This window comes from Bufo gargarizans, chromosome 3 (assembly GCF_014858855.1).
Source record: "Bufo gargarizans isolate SCDJY-AF-19 chromosome 3, ASM1485885v1, whole genome shotgun sequence".
NCBI lineage: Eukaryota > Metazoa > Chordata > Amphibia > Anura > Bufonidae > Bufo > Bufo gargarizans.
In genome coordinates, this window is record NC_058082.1 from 131,387,892 (window position 1) to 131,402,360 (window position 14,469).

The 14,469-nt window shown below is 40.3% G+C and overlaps 1 protein-coding gene across 1 annotated transcript; it reads left to right on the forward strand.

Moving 5' to 3' along the window:
- Nucleotides 1-224: 224 nt before the first annotated feature.
- LOC122931436 (protocadherin-8-like) lies at nt 225-7,006 on the forward strand. Its single transcript, XM_044285509.1, has 4 exons — nt 225-2,588; nt 2,700-2,767; nt 5,556-5,704; nt 6,627-7,006. Exons 1-4 carry the CDS (start codon nt 225-227, stop codon nt 7,004-7,006), a joined length of 2,961 nt encoding a protein of 986 aa, XP_044141444.1.
- The last annotated feature ends 7,463 nt before the right edge of the window (nt 7,007-14,469 follow it).

The following is a 14,469-nucleotide window of genomic DNA, read 5'->3' on the forward strand; positions in this document are numbered from 1 at the left end:
TTACATATCCTTGAGCTTATAACCTTAGGAAAGGGATGGGACCAAACAGTTTTCTGCACTCTCTTGTCCTGATCACAAGGGCTTCTTAACAGGACTGTGCTGAGTGACTTCACAGCTGGAGGGCCTCACTTATGCTACATTTTGCTCTGCATGACAAGGCATCAGGACTTTTAACTTTGCTGCTTGAATTTCTATAACCCAAAGGAAAAGACTAAAGGCCTAAAATGATGGATCATTTAAGCATCCTGCATACACTGTTGCTGAGTTTGATGACTTCATTATCTTTTGGGGAAATCGCTCATTACTATATCTATGAAGAGGATGCACCAGGAACAGTAATTGCAGTTTTATCAGACCACCCTATGTTTAACTCCACGGAGCGACCAGCTACCAATTTCCGCCTCATGAAGCAGTTTAACAACTCTGTTATCCATGTCCAAGAGAGTGATGGGCAGCTGACCATTGGTGAAACAATAGATCGAGAGAAGATCTGCAGACAATCTCCAAACTGTATTTTGGCACTGGATGTGATCAGTTTTTCAAAGGATCAGCTACAACTGATTAACGTGAAACTGGAGGTAAGAGATATAAATGACAACAGACCCCATTTCCCCAGCTCTGAGATGCATGTGGACATTTCTGAAAGTTCATCAGTGGGTACTCGATTTCCTTTACAAATTGCAATTGATGAAGATATTGGAACAAACTCGATCCAAAACTATGAACTCTCTTCCAATAGTCATTTTGCCATTGATGTTCTGACCAGAGTAGATGGTGTTAAATATGTTGACTTGGTGTTAATTAAAGAGTTGGACAGAGAAAGTACATCTGCATATACATTGGAACTTGTGGCTATGGATGGTGGAAGCCCATCACTTTCTGGCAATACAGTAGTTAATGTTCGTGTCCTGGACTTTAATGACAACAGTCCTGCATTTGAGAAGAGTGCTGTCATTGTGGACATCATGGAGGATGCTCCTGTAGGATACATTCTACTAGATCTTAATGCAGAAGACCCCGATGAAGGTTCAAATGGAGAAATTATTTACAGTTTCAGCCCTCAGGTCTCTCCAGAGGTACGTCAGCTTTTTAAAATTGATTCTAAATCTGGAGGTGTAACCCTTGAAGGCAGAATTGACTTTGAAATTAAACAGACCTATGAGTTTGATGTACAGGCTCAAGATTTAAGTCCTAATCCATTAACTGCTAACTGTAAAATAATTGTGAATGTCATTGATGTTAATGATAATGCCCCAACTATCAGCATCACTCCTCTGACTTCTGTGGACAAAGGCATAGCCTACATAAGTGAATCATCTGCAATGAACAGCTTTGTAGCGCTAATCAGCACCACTGACAAAGACTCTGGGTCAAACAGTCAAGTCCACTGCACACTGTATGGACATGAACATTTCAAGTTAAAGCAAGCTTATGATGACAGCTTCATGATAGTCACCACCTCAGGTCTTGATCGTGAAAAGATAGCAGAATATAACCTTACACTGGTGGCAGAAGATCTAGGATTCCCTTCACTGAAAACCATAAAGCAATATACCATCAGGGTGAGTGATGAAAACGACAATGCTCCTCAATTTACAAAGCAAATATATGAACTGTCTCTCCTGGAAAACAATCCTGCGGGTGCTTATATCACTGCACTGACTGCTAAAGACCCAGATTTTGGGCTCAATTGCAAAGTATCTTATAAACTAGTTGATGCAAAAATAATGGGCCAATCATTATCCACATTTGTTGCTATTGACGCAGAGTCTGGTGTATTACGAGCTGTAAGGTCTTTGGACTATGAAAAGCTTAAACAGCTGGATTTTGAGGTTGAATCGTCTGACAATGGTGAACTACAGCTTTCAACCCGCACTCATGTGAAAATCAAAATTATAGATGAGAATGACAATGCACCCGTGATAACATTCCCTTTCTTGGACAATGGATTGGCTGAAGTTATGTTGCCAGTCAATGCTCCACAAAATTACTTAGTTTTACAGCTTAAAGCCACAGATAAAGATGATGGACTGAATGGCAAGCTGATTTACTCTATTGTACAGGATAACCAGAGACTATTTACCATGAACCGAGAGAATGGCGAGTTAACATTAACCAGGAAAATTGACTCATTGCAGGATAAAGACTTGAGTATCAAAATTGCTGTCTATGACAGCGGAAAGCCTCCCTTAAAATGCAACGTAACTATAACATTTATTCTCACTGATTCATTTCTATCGAATGTAGAAGTAGTGATTATGCAAACATCTGCACAACAGCACCAGATGGACTTGTCCATAGTCTTCATAGCTGTTCTAGCTGGAGGCTGTGCCTTGATCCTATTTGCCATTTTGTTTGTGGCCTGTTCTTGTAAAAACAAGTCCAACAATTCCAAGACAGACATTGAAGACCAAATGATGAAAGAAGAAGGAAAAGACCAACTACTAAGTGATACAACTAAGAAGACTGAGTCAAGCCCTTCTATCTCTCATTCTGAATCATGTCAGCAGTCACTTAACACTGAGTCAGAAAACTGCAGCCTAACATCCATAAGTGATGAGTGCAAAGACCTCACAAGAGCTTCACAAGTAAGTAATAAGTAATCATGTTACATCACTTACTTTGGAATTCTTAATGCACCCTTCTGACCCACAAAAACTTATCAATATAATATTTAATATTATGTCTTCTTTTCCCAGAGTTCAGAATCTGCCTTTTTATGTCCTTCATCCAGATGGCAATGCAACAGCTCTTCAGGGAGTATAAGGTAAGAGCTACTACTATTGCCTTGATCACTTATTAGTATTGTTATATGTCTGGAGTCTCACAGATTCATGCATTTTTCCCCATTCCACTAGTAAGTTTCAGAGAACAATGCAGTAGATTATCCCCACATTCATTAGTTTGGAAGATGTGTACTCAAACCACTTATGAAAAATGACAAACATTTGTAATGCACTTTTCTCAAGTTCAGGGATGGTTGGGTGGCTGGGGCAACTCCCTGGGAAGTCAGTGGCTGCCATATAGGTTCTCGAACCCCAATACACACTAGGGTCAATTTCAAGGAAAAACCATTTTTCCCTATTTGTATATTTTTAAGATAAACTGGTGAACCGTAAGTGCATGCAGTAGATTAGTCGTAATGTGGATGCTTTTCCAATCTTCATATTAAGTTATTAAAGTGATTGGCAAGTTACTCATATCGATGACCTATCCTCAGGATAAGCCATTAATATCATATCAACATGGGGCCTGGCTACTGACACCCTCGCCAGCAGTTTGAAGAGGCTGCATCCCTGCTGTAAGCACTGTGTTCTCTTTACAGTTTACCTTGTCATCCACATTGCAGCAGCAGAGCAGTGCAATTGCAGCTGCAATGTCAACAATGAGCAGCTAAACAGTAGGGAGAACACAGCGCCCAGAGGAGCATCATGGTCACTTCAAACTGCTGATCGGTGGGGGTGAGAGGAGTCGGATCCCTGCAGCAGGGGCGGATCAAGTGCATGATAGGCCAGGGGCTGTCTACACTACTCGGGCCCCTCCTTAGTTTAAAAAAAAAATATGTATGAAGAGGCTGTGGTTCTTCGTGAGCACCACAGTCTCTTCATAGGACATATGACATCACATTCATCGTTCACATGGTCTAGGTGCAGCTCTGTTCCGTCTGAGTGATTGGGTCTGAGCTGCAGTACCAAGTGCAGTGCCATCAAATGGACAGCGCTGTGCTTGGTAAGGAGTAAAGAGGCTACGGCGCTCACTGGAACATCGCCGTCTCCTTAAACAGCGGATTGGGGGGGTGCCAGGAATCATACCCCCACCATCTCACAACTCTCTGAGTACAGATGTCATAGATGTTACATGCAGTCCTATGTAACACCCTACATAACACAGTGAATTATTGCGTTATGTGGGGTGTTACATAGGACTGCAGGGAACATCAACTACATTATCTGTACACAGAAAGTTATCACTGTTATCTGGGTTGTTACAAATTTGCCAAATTTAAAATACATATGAGTATAATAAAAAAAGACTTAGAGGAGAATAGAGCCCCACATACCCCTTACATCCAGGGATATCTCCTGTCATGTAGACCTTCTCTTTCCTCTTCTCCCAACAATGTCATCCTGCTGCCACCCCCAATACTGTGCCCACTGTGCTGTGTCATTTATCAAACTGGTGTAAAGTACAATTGGCTTAGTTACCCATAGCAGCCAATCAGATTCTACCTTTTATTTTCCAAAGGAACTGTCAAAAATGAAAAGGTCAGATCTGATTGGTTGCTATGGGCAACTAAGCCAGTTCTATTTTACACCAGTTTGATAAACTATCCCAAAGATCCCTATAGTGTCTACAGCAATTATAATGTCCCCTAGAGTGCCCCCAGTAATAATAACATCCTATTTTGTGCTCCAGGTAATAATGCCTGAATAGTGTCCCAAAAAATAATATCCCCTAAAATGTCCTGTAATAGAAAGGCCCCTACAGTGCCTCCCCAATAGCAACGTCCCCCACACTGCCCCATATAGTAATTTCCCCCACATTGCCCCATATATTAATTTCCTTTACACTGCCCCATATAGTAATAATTATCCCCACACTGCCCCATATAGTAATAATTACCCCTACACTGCCCCCATATAGTAATAATTACCCCTACACTGCTGCATATAGTAATAATTTCATCCACACTGCCCCATATAGTAATAATTACCCCCACACTACCCCATATAGTAATAATTACCCCCACACTGCCCCATATAGTAATTACCTCTCACTGCCCCCATATATTAATTTCTCTCACACTGCCTACACATAGTAATTTTTACCACACTTCTGCATATAGTAATTTCCCCCACACTGCCCCATGTAGTAGTTTGCCCCCACATTGCCCCTATTAATTTGCCTCCACACTGCCCGCATTAATTTGCCCCTACACTACCCCATTAAGAAATCTGTCCCCACACTGTCCCCATTAAGTAATTTGCTGGAAAACTGCCCCCATTAAGTAATTTGCCCCCACACTGCCCCATTAAGTAATTTTCCCTACACTGCATCCCTGCAGCAATATGACCTCCTCTGCCCCCCAAAGTTGACGCATACGCAAAAAAAAAAGGCTAATACTTACCTGTGTCCGTGATGGTGAGGCAGGTGTGCATACATCAAAGCCCTGCGCCCCGCCACAGGCACGCAATGACGTAATCGCACATGATGACGTCATCACGCACACCTGTGTCAGGCTTTTACTACCACATAGGCCTCAGGCCTACTAGGCCTGAAGCCTATGGTGGTGATAGGCAGCAGGGCAGGGAACTATGTGCTCCCATGCCCTGCCGCAGTATGTGGGCATTCGGGTCGGCGTCAGCCCCCCAGCGATGCCAGGCCCGGGGCTGCCGACCTGAACGTCCCTATCATAATCCGCCACTGTTGACCTATCCTGAAGTTAGGTCATCAATATGAGAAAACTGGACAACCCCTTTAATTTGAATAAAATAATGAATTGTAACCTTAATTTAAATAGACTGCTATAATTAATTATATATTTTTATTTTCAGTGTAAGTTCTCAAATTGAACATTTAAGTGCAAAGGACAGTGGCAAAGGAGACAGTGGCAAAGGAGACAGTGACTTTATTGACAGCGACTCTGATGCTAGTGGAGAAAGTGGGAAAAAAGACTGCTGTATAACCACACAGAAACAAACTAGTAAGTTTGGGATAATAATTATATTATATTGTATGATTCAGTACATTGTTAAAGAACAGTATGCTACAGTTGTAATAGATGCAGATGGTTCAGTCTATACACAAACCTTTATGGGTGACCCTTTGTACCCCATTTAGAATTTTGATTTATTGCTGCATACTTTTCATCACTAGTAGGTATCATATGGATATCATATTATTGTCAGTCACCTTAAAGAGCATCTGTCAGCATGATCCACCCTATTAAACCAGACATATTGCTTGGTAGGGTTGATGCTGAGTACAATTATACCCTTCTATTGTCTCTAGGTTCAATAGCTGCCAGAATATAATATTTTTTATATTTATGTAAGTGACCTATTTGGAGCACCGAGGGGCTGGCCATATCACTTGGAGTACCGCTACTGTTACACCCCTTGGTTCTCTGTCTTACCTCCTCTCCCCTTTGATTGACAGGGTTAGACATCTCGTCTAGCCCTGTCTTCTGGTGCCTGCACTGTGGCTAATGTAGTCATTGGTGTTCCAGCATTATTATGGTGTAAAAACAGTCATTGGAATAAGTGTGTTTTAGCAAAATCATGCATTCTTCTAGGAATGCACGATTTGCTAATGTGCTGTGGCCAATATGTAGGTGCTGCCCAGTTCATCATGCCGACAGGTGCTCTTTAACCTCCATAATCATCTAATGGAAGGAGGGCTCCTAGTCTAATGTAAAGTCTGTCAGGCTAGACACTATTTAGTCCTAGAATCATATTGTAACATAAAAATAGCAATTAAATTGATTTCCCATTTATCTCTTATGGTTAATAAGAAATGTATTTTTCAATTTTTTCAAATGTAAGGGAAATGAAACAATAAAATGAGAATTTTTATATTTAGAACTAAATATAATTGTACTAACATATATTTGTTTTCATTTTAAGGTTCCACATACATTGGAAACTCATCAGCATACCAAAATACTGAAAGTCAATTTGGTGATCCAAGCAGTAAAGCTCTCTATCCTGGAAATTTTACAATGCAATATGAAAAGGGATACTCCATGTCTTATTCCTTAGTCCCCACTTACAACTCATACCAACATCATAGAATACCCAACGTGCATATCCCCCATTATGCACTGAAAGAATCCTACTATCATAGCAACAGTATACCAGATGAAAGGATGCACAGACAATGTGGACGAGACTTGATTAGTAGACAGACCACACTCTCTCCACCCAGACTGTCCAGAAGATACCAGGAAAAAGGTTATAATCCACCACTCACATTACAACCTTGTGAAATAGCAACTACTTTTTAGTGTTTTGGACTATTGTAAAAGTGGAATCTCTCCTTAAGACTACCTCTCTGTGAAGACCACCCTAAACCAGATTTTTCTGTGCCAGATTTTTAATCTAGCATTGTATTCTAGTTATAATGCCGTTTTCTTGTGCTTGTCTTAAAGAGATATCACTGTATATTGTTCTCAGGATTGTAGCCTGTAAAACAAAATCAGTGTTTTGCCAAAAATGTGTCACTTACAGATACCAAACTTGAGCAACATGAAAAGGTGGAGATAATATTACTGAGTTTTCATGTGAACCCATGACCTTATGTTTTTTTTTATTTTATCTGAGACCTTTCATAAAGGGCCAAGATCCTTGGTTATGAAAATGTATTATATGAAGATGAACAGATGTCTTAACATATGATTATATGTCTCTATTAATGTTAGATTTGAAAGCACTATACTACTAAAAGTTTCTAAAAATATAAAACAGCATGAATTGAAACATATCAATATATTGTAGAACTGTCAGGAGTTCTAGAAATTGATTTCTTGCTACTTAGTATGTAAATATGTCCTAAATGTTGTCTGTATATATCTATATGTAAATATACTGTTGTATGGTGTAAATTATTGATTTGCTTTTCAATAAATATTTATTTTGAAAATAATTTATTTCTTACTTATTTTTCCTTTCTTTCCGTCATTTTGGATTAATTATCATTGTCAGACAACCATGAAATTATTCTTTAAAAACAAAAGTATTTAGTCACTGAGGTATATTGAGAAAGACAAGGACATATTCCAATGATTTTCTCAATCAGAATTCTAAAAGTTTTCTGTCCTTCAAATGCAATAAAGCATTAAATAGGACATATGACATAGTAAACTTCAGGAACATTTTTACAATTAAATTAAATTTTATAAACTTTGTATGATCTATATTATTGAATGTTGACCGGTTGATTGTGCTAGTTTTCTTTTGCAGAGGCTAACAAAGGTAAAGCACAGTTCCATAAAAAAAAAACTGCTCATATAACAACATAATAAGCATAATAAGGAGTGAACTCCAAATTCTGTGTTTTCTTTTAAAAAATTTTTTTACATCTTTAGCTCAAGGTCCCTTTACACAGGACGATGTACAAGCAGATTGTCGGGAAGGAATCATTCCTTCCCGACAATCGGCTGATCACTAGCGGAGGAGACCGGTGCAGTTACATGTATCAATAGCTTCCAGCTCCCCCAGAGTATGGGGAGAGGCAATCGCTAATGCCATCGCTCTTCCCCATACAGACTTGCTTCCTGGCAGCAGATCATTTTTACACAGTACAATCTTCCACCGGGAAACATGAACTTTTATGCTGCATAAATGATCCAATTACCAGATGAACAAGCGTTTAGCTTGTTCATCGAGTATTCGGTGGTGCATTTACACCACCAGATCACTATGAACGCTCATTAGTGGTGATCTGTTCAATTATTGGCTTGTGTAAAGGGCCCTTTATTCTGTTCAAGCCTGTTCATATATGTCGGTTTAGAATCATAGTGATAACCCTCTAATGCCTTTAGTTTTTATTTTGTTTAATGAGATTTATGGCATAGCTTGAACTCAACCCCTTAACGATTGCCTACTGTCTTATGACAGTGGGCAGTACAGGTCCTCAGTCAGCAGGGATGTTTTTTGGTGTCACTGCAGTATAAGAGGGTTGTCTGCTCAAGGAGAGCTCCTGTTCTAAGAATAAGCTCTTACTAACAGCTGCAGGTCTTAGTGCAGGCTACTGCTTCATAGCTGGGGTGAGAGAAAGCTCAGGTCCTGGATGTTAACCATCACCACAACATGATCAAAAGTTACCACTACGCTCAGGTCAACAGTTTTCCCAATGACTCAATTAGAAACTCATGGAGCCACCTACAGTCAGTTCTGAACAGCTACAAACGGCCTAAGGCTGTCTATTCAATTGTCCTGCTGTTAAGGCACACTAGTGTTGCCCGTACAGCAATCATATCATAGAGACACAGAGTATAATATATTAGCATATTGTTATATATAAATTATTATGCTAATACAGGAGTAGGTTAATACATGATAAATTTTAAATAAAGTTATAAAATAGTAACCTTATAATAGGATTAAAAAAAAAAATCTAATGTGCTAACATGAAACGAAAATAACTAACTTCAAAATGCAAATTATTGTGCATGCATACATATGTACCGCGAACAATGACAAAAATTATGCAATTTCTCAGTCCACAGTCCTGTCAATGAAATAAATAAATAAACAAAATAAAAATGTCTGCTGAAATGCATGGAGGCAAGAAGGCATAGTCATTAAGGGGTTTCGCCCAATTACTGTATTTACGTTGCATATTATGAAGAGTCAAATAGGTATTTTCAATGGATTGCTATCTAACTGATCTATCTACCTGACTCCACCCTGAAGGGATGTAATGAGCATTTTTGGGATTTTTCCTAGCCATTGTACCAAAGTATAGAATAGTAACTTGCTCAAGATTCTCTTAGAGAGACCTCTGTATTGGGCAATAATGAGTGACCATCAAGATATCCAATAAATGGGGGATGAACAATCGTTATAATGCTAATTATTGGGAATGAGAATTTATAGTAATGTTCATTGTTCAGGACGTATCTCTATGTTTTCTCTGAGTGGTTGATTCATTTTTTTTTGTATCCAAAAAATGGCAACAGTTTAAAAGAACATTTAAACATTTTTATATGCAATGGACAAAACAGATGGAAAATGGGCGGCATCCAAGTTCTGTCCATGGATTTCATGAACCAACAGACGTCCATAAATGGAACGCAAGTAGTACATGTCTTCACTCTTTGCATATATATCAGTGGTTCACTTCTGTCTTATGGAATGATACCCTATATGTGCATTTTACATCTTGCTTGGGTTCACCGTAAGACTTCAAAGGACTGGAGCGAATTTTGGATTTTGGAGGCCCATTTTGGTTCTATGGCACCATAATGTCTGAGCAGATGTTGTGAACTGCCGAAACATAAAGAATACAATGAATAAAAAAATACGTTGAAAGTAGATTGCCTCTCCAACCACCCAACCTTATTTGTTATTTATTTTGTGTTTTATGGCAATGGATAAAAATTTTGGAAAAATGTGGGACATTTAAGGTAATAATTTAATGTCGTGTGATATTCTCTGAAGTAATTCTTAATACAGAGGCCAGCGTTTGATGGACACTGTGGAAAATAATATCTGGTGTCTCTTTGAATTCCATGCTTTGCGCAAACCCTGCACCTCTTCTGTGGGTCGGTTTTGCTGCCGGTATGAGGTCAGGGAAATTACTTTTGCTCAGTCTACTGACAGACTCGGACCCAGAGCTCACAGGGATATCATTTGTGATGTTATAATAAAATATCATTTATTTACCAGTCACCACTGACCCTCTGTGCATTGAAGACCATGTGACCTTGCACTAGAGGCAGTTATAGGACAGTCTTATACACAATATATTGGATTATTGCACAGTATAATGTACTTAACATCTCTGCACTTCATTTCTGTGAGCACTGTGGCTTTCACTATAAGGTCTCAAGCACACAACTGTATCCGTTTTGCGGTACGCAAATCAGAGATGTGTTCCATCTGTGATTCGCATTTTCTTGTGGACCGTTAACTTCAGTGGGTCTGCCAGAACAGGACATGATCTATCTTTTGCAGCATGGAGATGCGGATAGCACATGGATGTCCATATTTTGGGGATCCGCAATTTGCAGACCTCAAAATGGATACATGAGACTTAATGGGGCAAAATAGCTGTCCCTATATCTGGGACAATTTATTGGCTATTTGCCAACCCTCCTTGGTTTGTTTTCTGGAGTCTCCCTAAACATGTAAGCCCTCTTAGATCCCAGCAGGACATATATAACATTGTACCAATCACAAATTGTGCTGTTTAATTATAAAAAATTCATTTAATGTGCTCCCCAATCATAAAAGTCTTCCATGTAATGACAAGCTACTAGTCTAATAGTCACATTCATTTTATGAAGTTCTGGATGGTCAGGCTGCAGGTCACTTTCTCCATGTGCTCACAGTGTCCTCTCCAGTAAAGAACGTGCACCCAAACTCATAGCCAACTCCAACACATCACCATCAGCCCCCCCCCCCCAATCTCCATGTCAACATGCGCCGTGCCCGACTGGCCTAGCATGGACCCGATCATTTTATTCATCCTACCAGGGCAAGCATGCTCAGGCATATAGTGCCCTGGGGGGAGTCTGTTGGTATTATTATTATTATTATTATTATTATTATTAGTGATGAGCGGGAGGTGCCATATTCGATTTTGCGATATTTCGCGAAAATTCGATTGAATATTCGTCTTATATTAGTCTAAATCAAATATTCGTCATTATTCTATTTATCGCGAATAATATGCAATTTAATTATTTGCGTATTGCGAATTTTCTTTTAACTGTATAAGGCAACTTTCCTATGCCTATGGCTAGGCTAATATGTGTATTTTACGAATATTCTCTATATTGCTATAACTTCATTTTTTTGAATATTACAAATATTCTAAAAAAACTAAGTTATAGCAATATAACGAATATTCGTAAAATACACATATAGACTGTAATTTAGCTAATATAGTGCTATAATAATTTTTTTGGTCAAATAGTTTTTGCCTCTTCTGAACTTCAGTTCTATACTATAGCACTATATTAGCTAAATTGCAGTCTATATGTGTATTTTACGAATATTCGCTATATTGCTATAACTGAGTTTTTTAGAATATTCGTAATATTCTAAAAGACGAAGTTATAGCAATATAGCGAATATAGTCGTTATTTCAAATATTTGTCATTTTTTCCCAATGTGTACTGTTATTCCACCTTGGCATACTGCTCCCCGACAAGCGTCCCCGTCACCATGGAAACGCATGTGCGTTAGAATATACAATCGGATCTGAGTTTTCGCGTTCTAAGGGAAAACTCAGATCCGATGGTATTTTCTAACCCACAGGAGTTCCCATGGTGACGGGGGCGCTTGTTGGAGAGGAGTATGCGAACAACTGTACAGATAGGAAAAAATAATGTGAAAATTCTAAATAATGAATATATTCACTATATTGCTATAACTTTGTTTTTTAGAATATTGGTCATTTTATTTTCCACATGAAAACATGATTCCTCCCTGTTGTTTTCATTAAATTGAATGCTCATAAAATGTTTTGTCTTGTTGCATGTTGAAGCTCTACTTGGAACTTTGTTAAGATCCAGCCATGCTAAATATGATTTTTTGCCATTTTTCATGTGGTCTTATACTTTTGATCAGGACTGTAGTAGCCTTTTTCAGTCCAACAAGAAAAATATATTCTCAGTTCACGTCTGCAGTTAATTGTGGTAAAAGCGTTTAGTGGCCTATTTCAGTACAAAAAGAAAAATATATTTGTTGCTTTTAGAGGTGTTTTAATTTCCGTGTAATTTGTTTAGTTCAGCTACAAGTATGTCAGGCAGAGAAGTTCCAGGCCATGCACAGAGGAAGGAGTGGCAGAGTCCTAAATGTTTCTGGCGCAAGCAGAGTTCGCAGCAGAGTAAGGGGGCGTGGCAGCAGGAGTTCTTGATTGGTTAACTCGGTCATCCACGTCATCCCAAGTGACATCAGACACCCCCAGCCAATAGTCGGTGGGTTCGTCAGACACAACCTGTAGTTGGCATGGCCCGGGAGCAGACCCTGTGCCCTCACCTGTCCTTAACCTGCCTCTGTCCTATTCTGTTTCCTCACCGCGAGAAGTACTATATGCTGTGGGCTCAGCTCCACTTTTCAGCGAGAAAGAGCTGCTAGAGGAAGCCAGCAGCTACTGCCCAGCCAAGATCTGGAGGAGACATCCACCGCTACCTCCGTTAGGAGGGCAAGTAGTGATGAGGATAGTGGCGCGGGAGCTTGTGTTGCGAGTGGTCAGGCTCCTGATCCAGAGACCATTGAGGTGGACATCAGTGACGTGCAGACACTACTTGATGATGATGAACCCGATTGCACTTGGGAGCCGGGTGTAAAAGGGGCTTCATCATCATCAGGAGAAGAGGGTGGCAGCTTGCCTGTGAGGCAGCGGCTGAGCCAGCAAGGTGGTAGCAGCCTACCTGCCCAGGAAGTAGTGGTGCAGGGGTTCACGGAGGCAGCGGCAGTAGCAGTCAGTCAGTGTGGACTGTTGGGAGGAAATTCACCCACTCGGCGGTGTGGCAGTTTTTTATTAAGCTGCCAGAGGAGGTTAATGTGGCCACATGTAGAATATGTGGGCAGAAGGTGAAGCGTGGTCAGAGTGCCAATGTTGGCACTACGGCCCTGCGTCAACATATGCAGCGTCGCCGTACAGTGGCCCGGGTGAACCATGGCTCCGATGTGGTGGTCCAGCCTGCCGCAGCTACTGCTGCATCACCCAGTGGCACACACTCGGTTTCAGCCAGTCAAGGCTTCACCACCTCAGCCAAAGGGAGCTTTCTGTCATTTCCATCTTCTGCTGGTCCAGATGCTCCTGCTCCTACTCCTTATCAGTAAAGTTGAGCGGACACCTGGAAGTTTGGGTTCGACGGGTTCGGCTAAACTTTGCAAAAAAGTTTGAGTTCGGGACACGAACTTGACCAGAACTTGACCCCGAACCCCATTGAAGTCAATCAGGACCCGAACTTTGGAGCACTAAAATGGGTCTAAAAAAGTCATGGAAAGGGCTAGACGGCTGCAAAGGGCAGCAACATGTGGTTAAGAGCATGACAAGTGGTGTGCAAACAAATGTGAATAGGGAAATTACTTAATATAACATAAAATACGTAAAATTTGAAAAAAATCATCTTGATCTAGTAGTAGGAGGAGGTCCATATAGAGTAGGAGGTTGAGGAAGCAGTGGATGTGGCAGTGTGGCAGTGTAGGTGGAAGCAGCAGTGGAGGAGGAGGAGGTAGCCAACACTCGTTTTTTTTTGTTAAAATTTGGGTAGACCCCAAAACATTGGGAAATATAAAAAATAAAACACAGAGAAAGTGCGCTGGAGTATAACAATGGCTGGGTGAGGCCGGTATACATGTCTATTCTGCACAAGGTATGGACAAGTCCTGTGGGATCCCTGCCTGGTTCATTTTAATGAACGTGAGCTTGTCGCTACATTGGCTGTGCCCACATACTACTCCACCATATTGCACGTCCCCATGACATCCACGATCCAATTGGATATCTTCCCTATCAACTTTCCATGCCGGAGAGGGAGTCTGAGAAAAGGATACCACATCCAAGGGAGGTCAATGGCTGAAATCTGATTGGGACAAGATATTAAAGCAGAAAAATTGAAGGAAGGTAGGAGGCGCGCTACAATTACCCACTCCCGACTCGGGAGGTAATGACAATAAATAACAATACAGGACTCTTATGATGCACTGTTATTGGAATGAGTAATAAAAAATTACAGGGAATGTCACTGCAGTATTTTGGATTAGGAAACGTTATACAGGAGAGGCC

Excerpts from the sequence above, each read along its gene's own strand:
- LOC122931436 (XM_044285509.1), top strand. The coding sequence starts at position 225 with ATGATGGATCATTTAAGCATCCTGCATACACTGTTGCTGAGTTTGATG. Across the intron at positions 2,768-5,555 it reads AGCTCTTCAGGGAGTATAAG|TGTAAGTTCTCAAATTGAAC; the intron begins GTAAGAGCTACT and ends TTTTATTTTCAG. Across the intron at positions 5,705-6,626 it reads AACCACACAGAAACAAACTA|GTTCCACATACATTGGAAAC; the intron begins GTAAGTTTGGGA and ends TTTCATTTTAAG.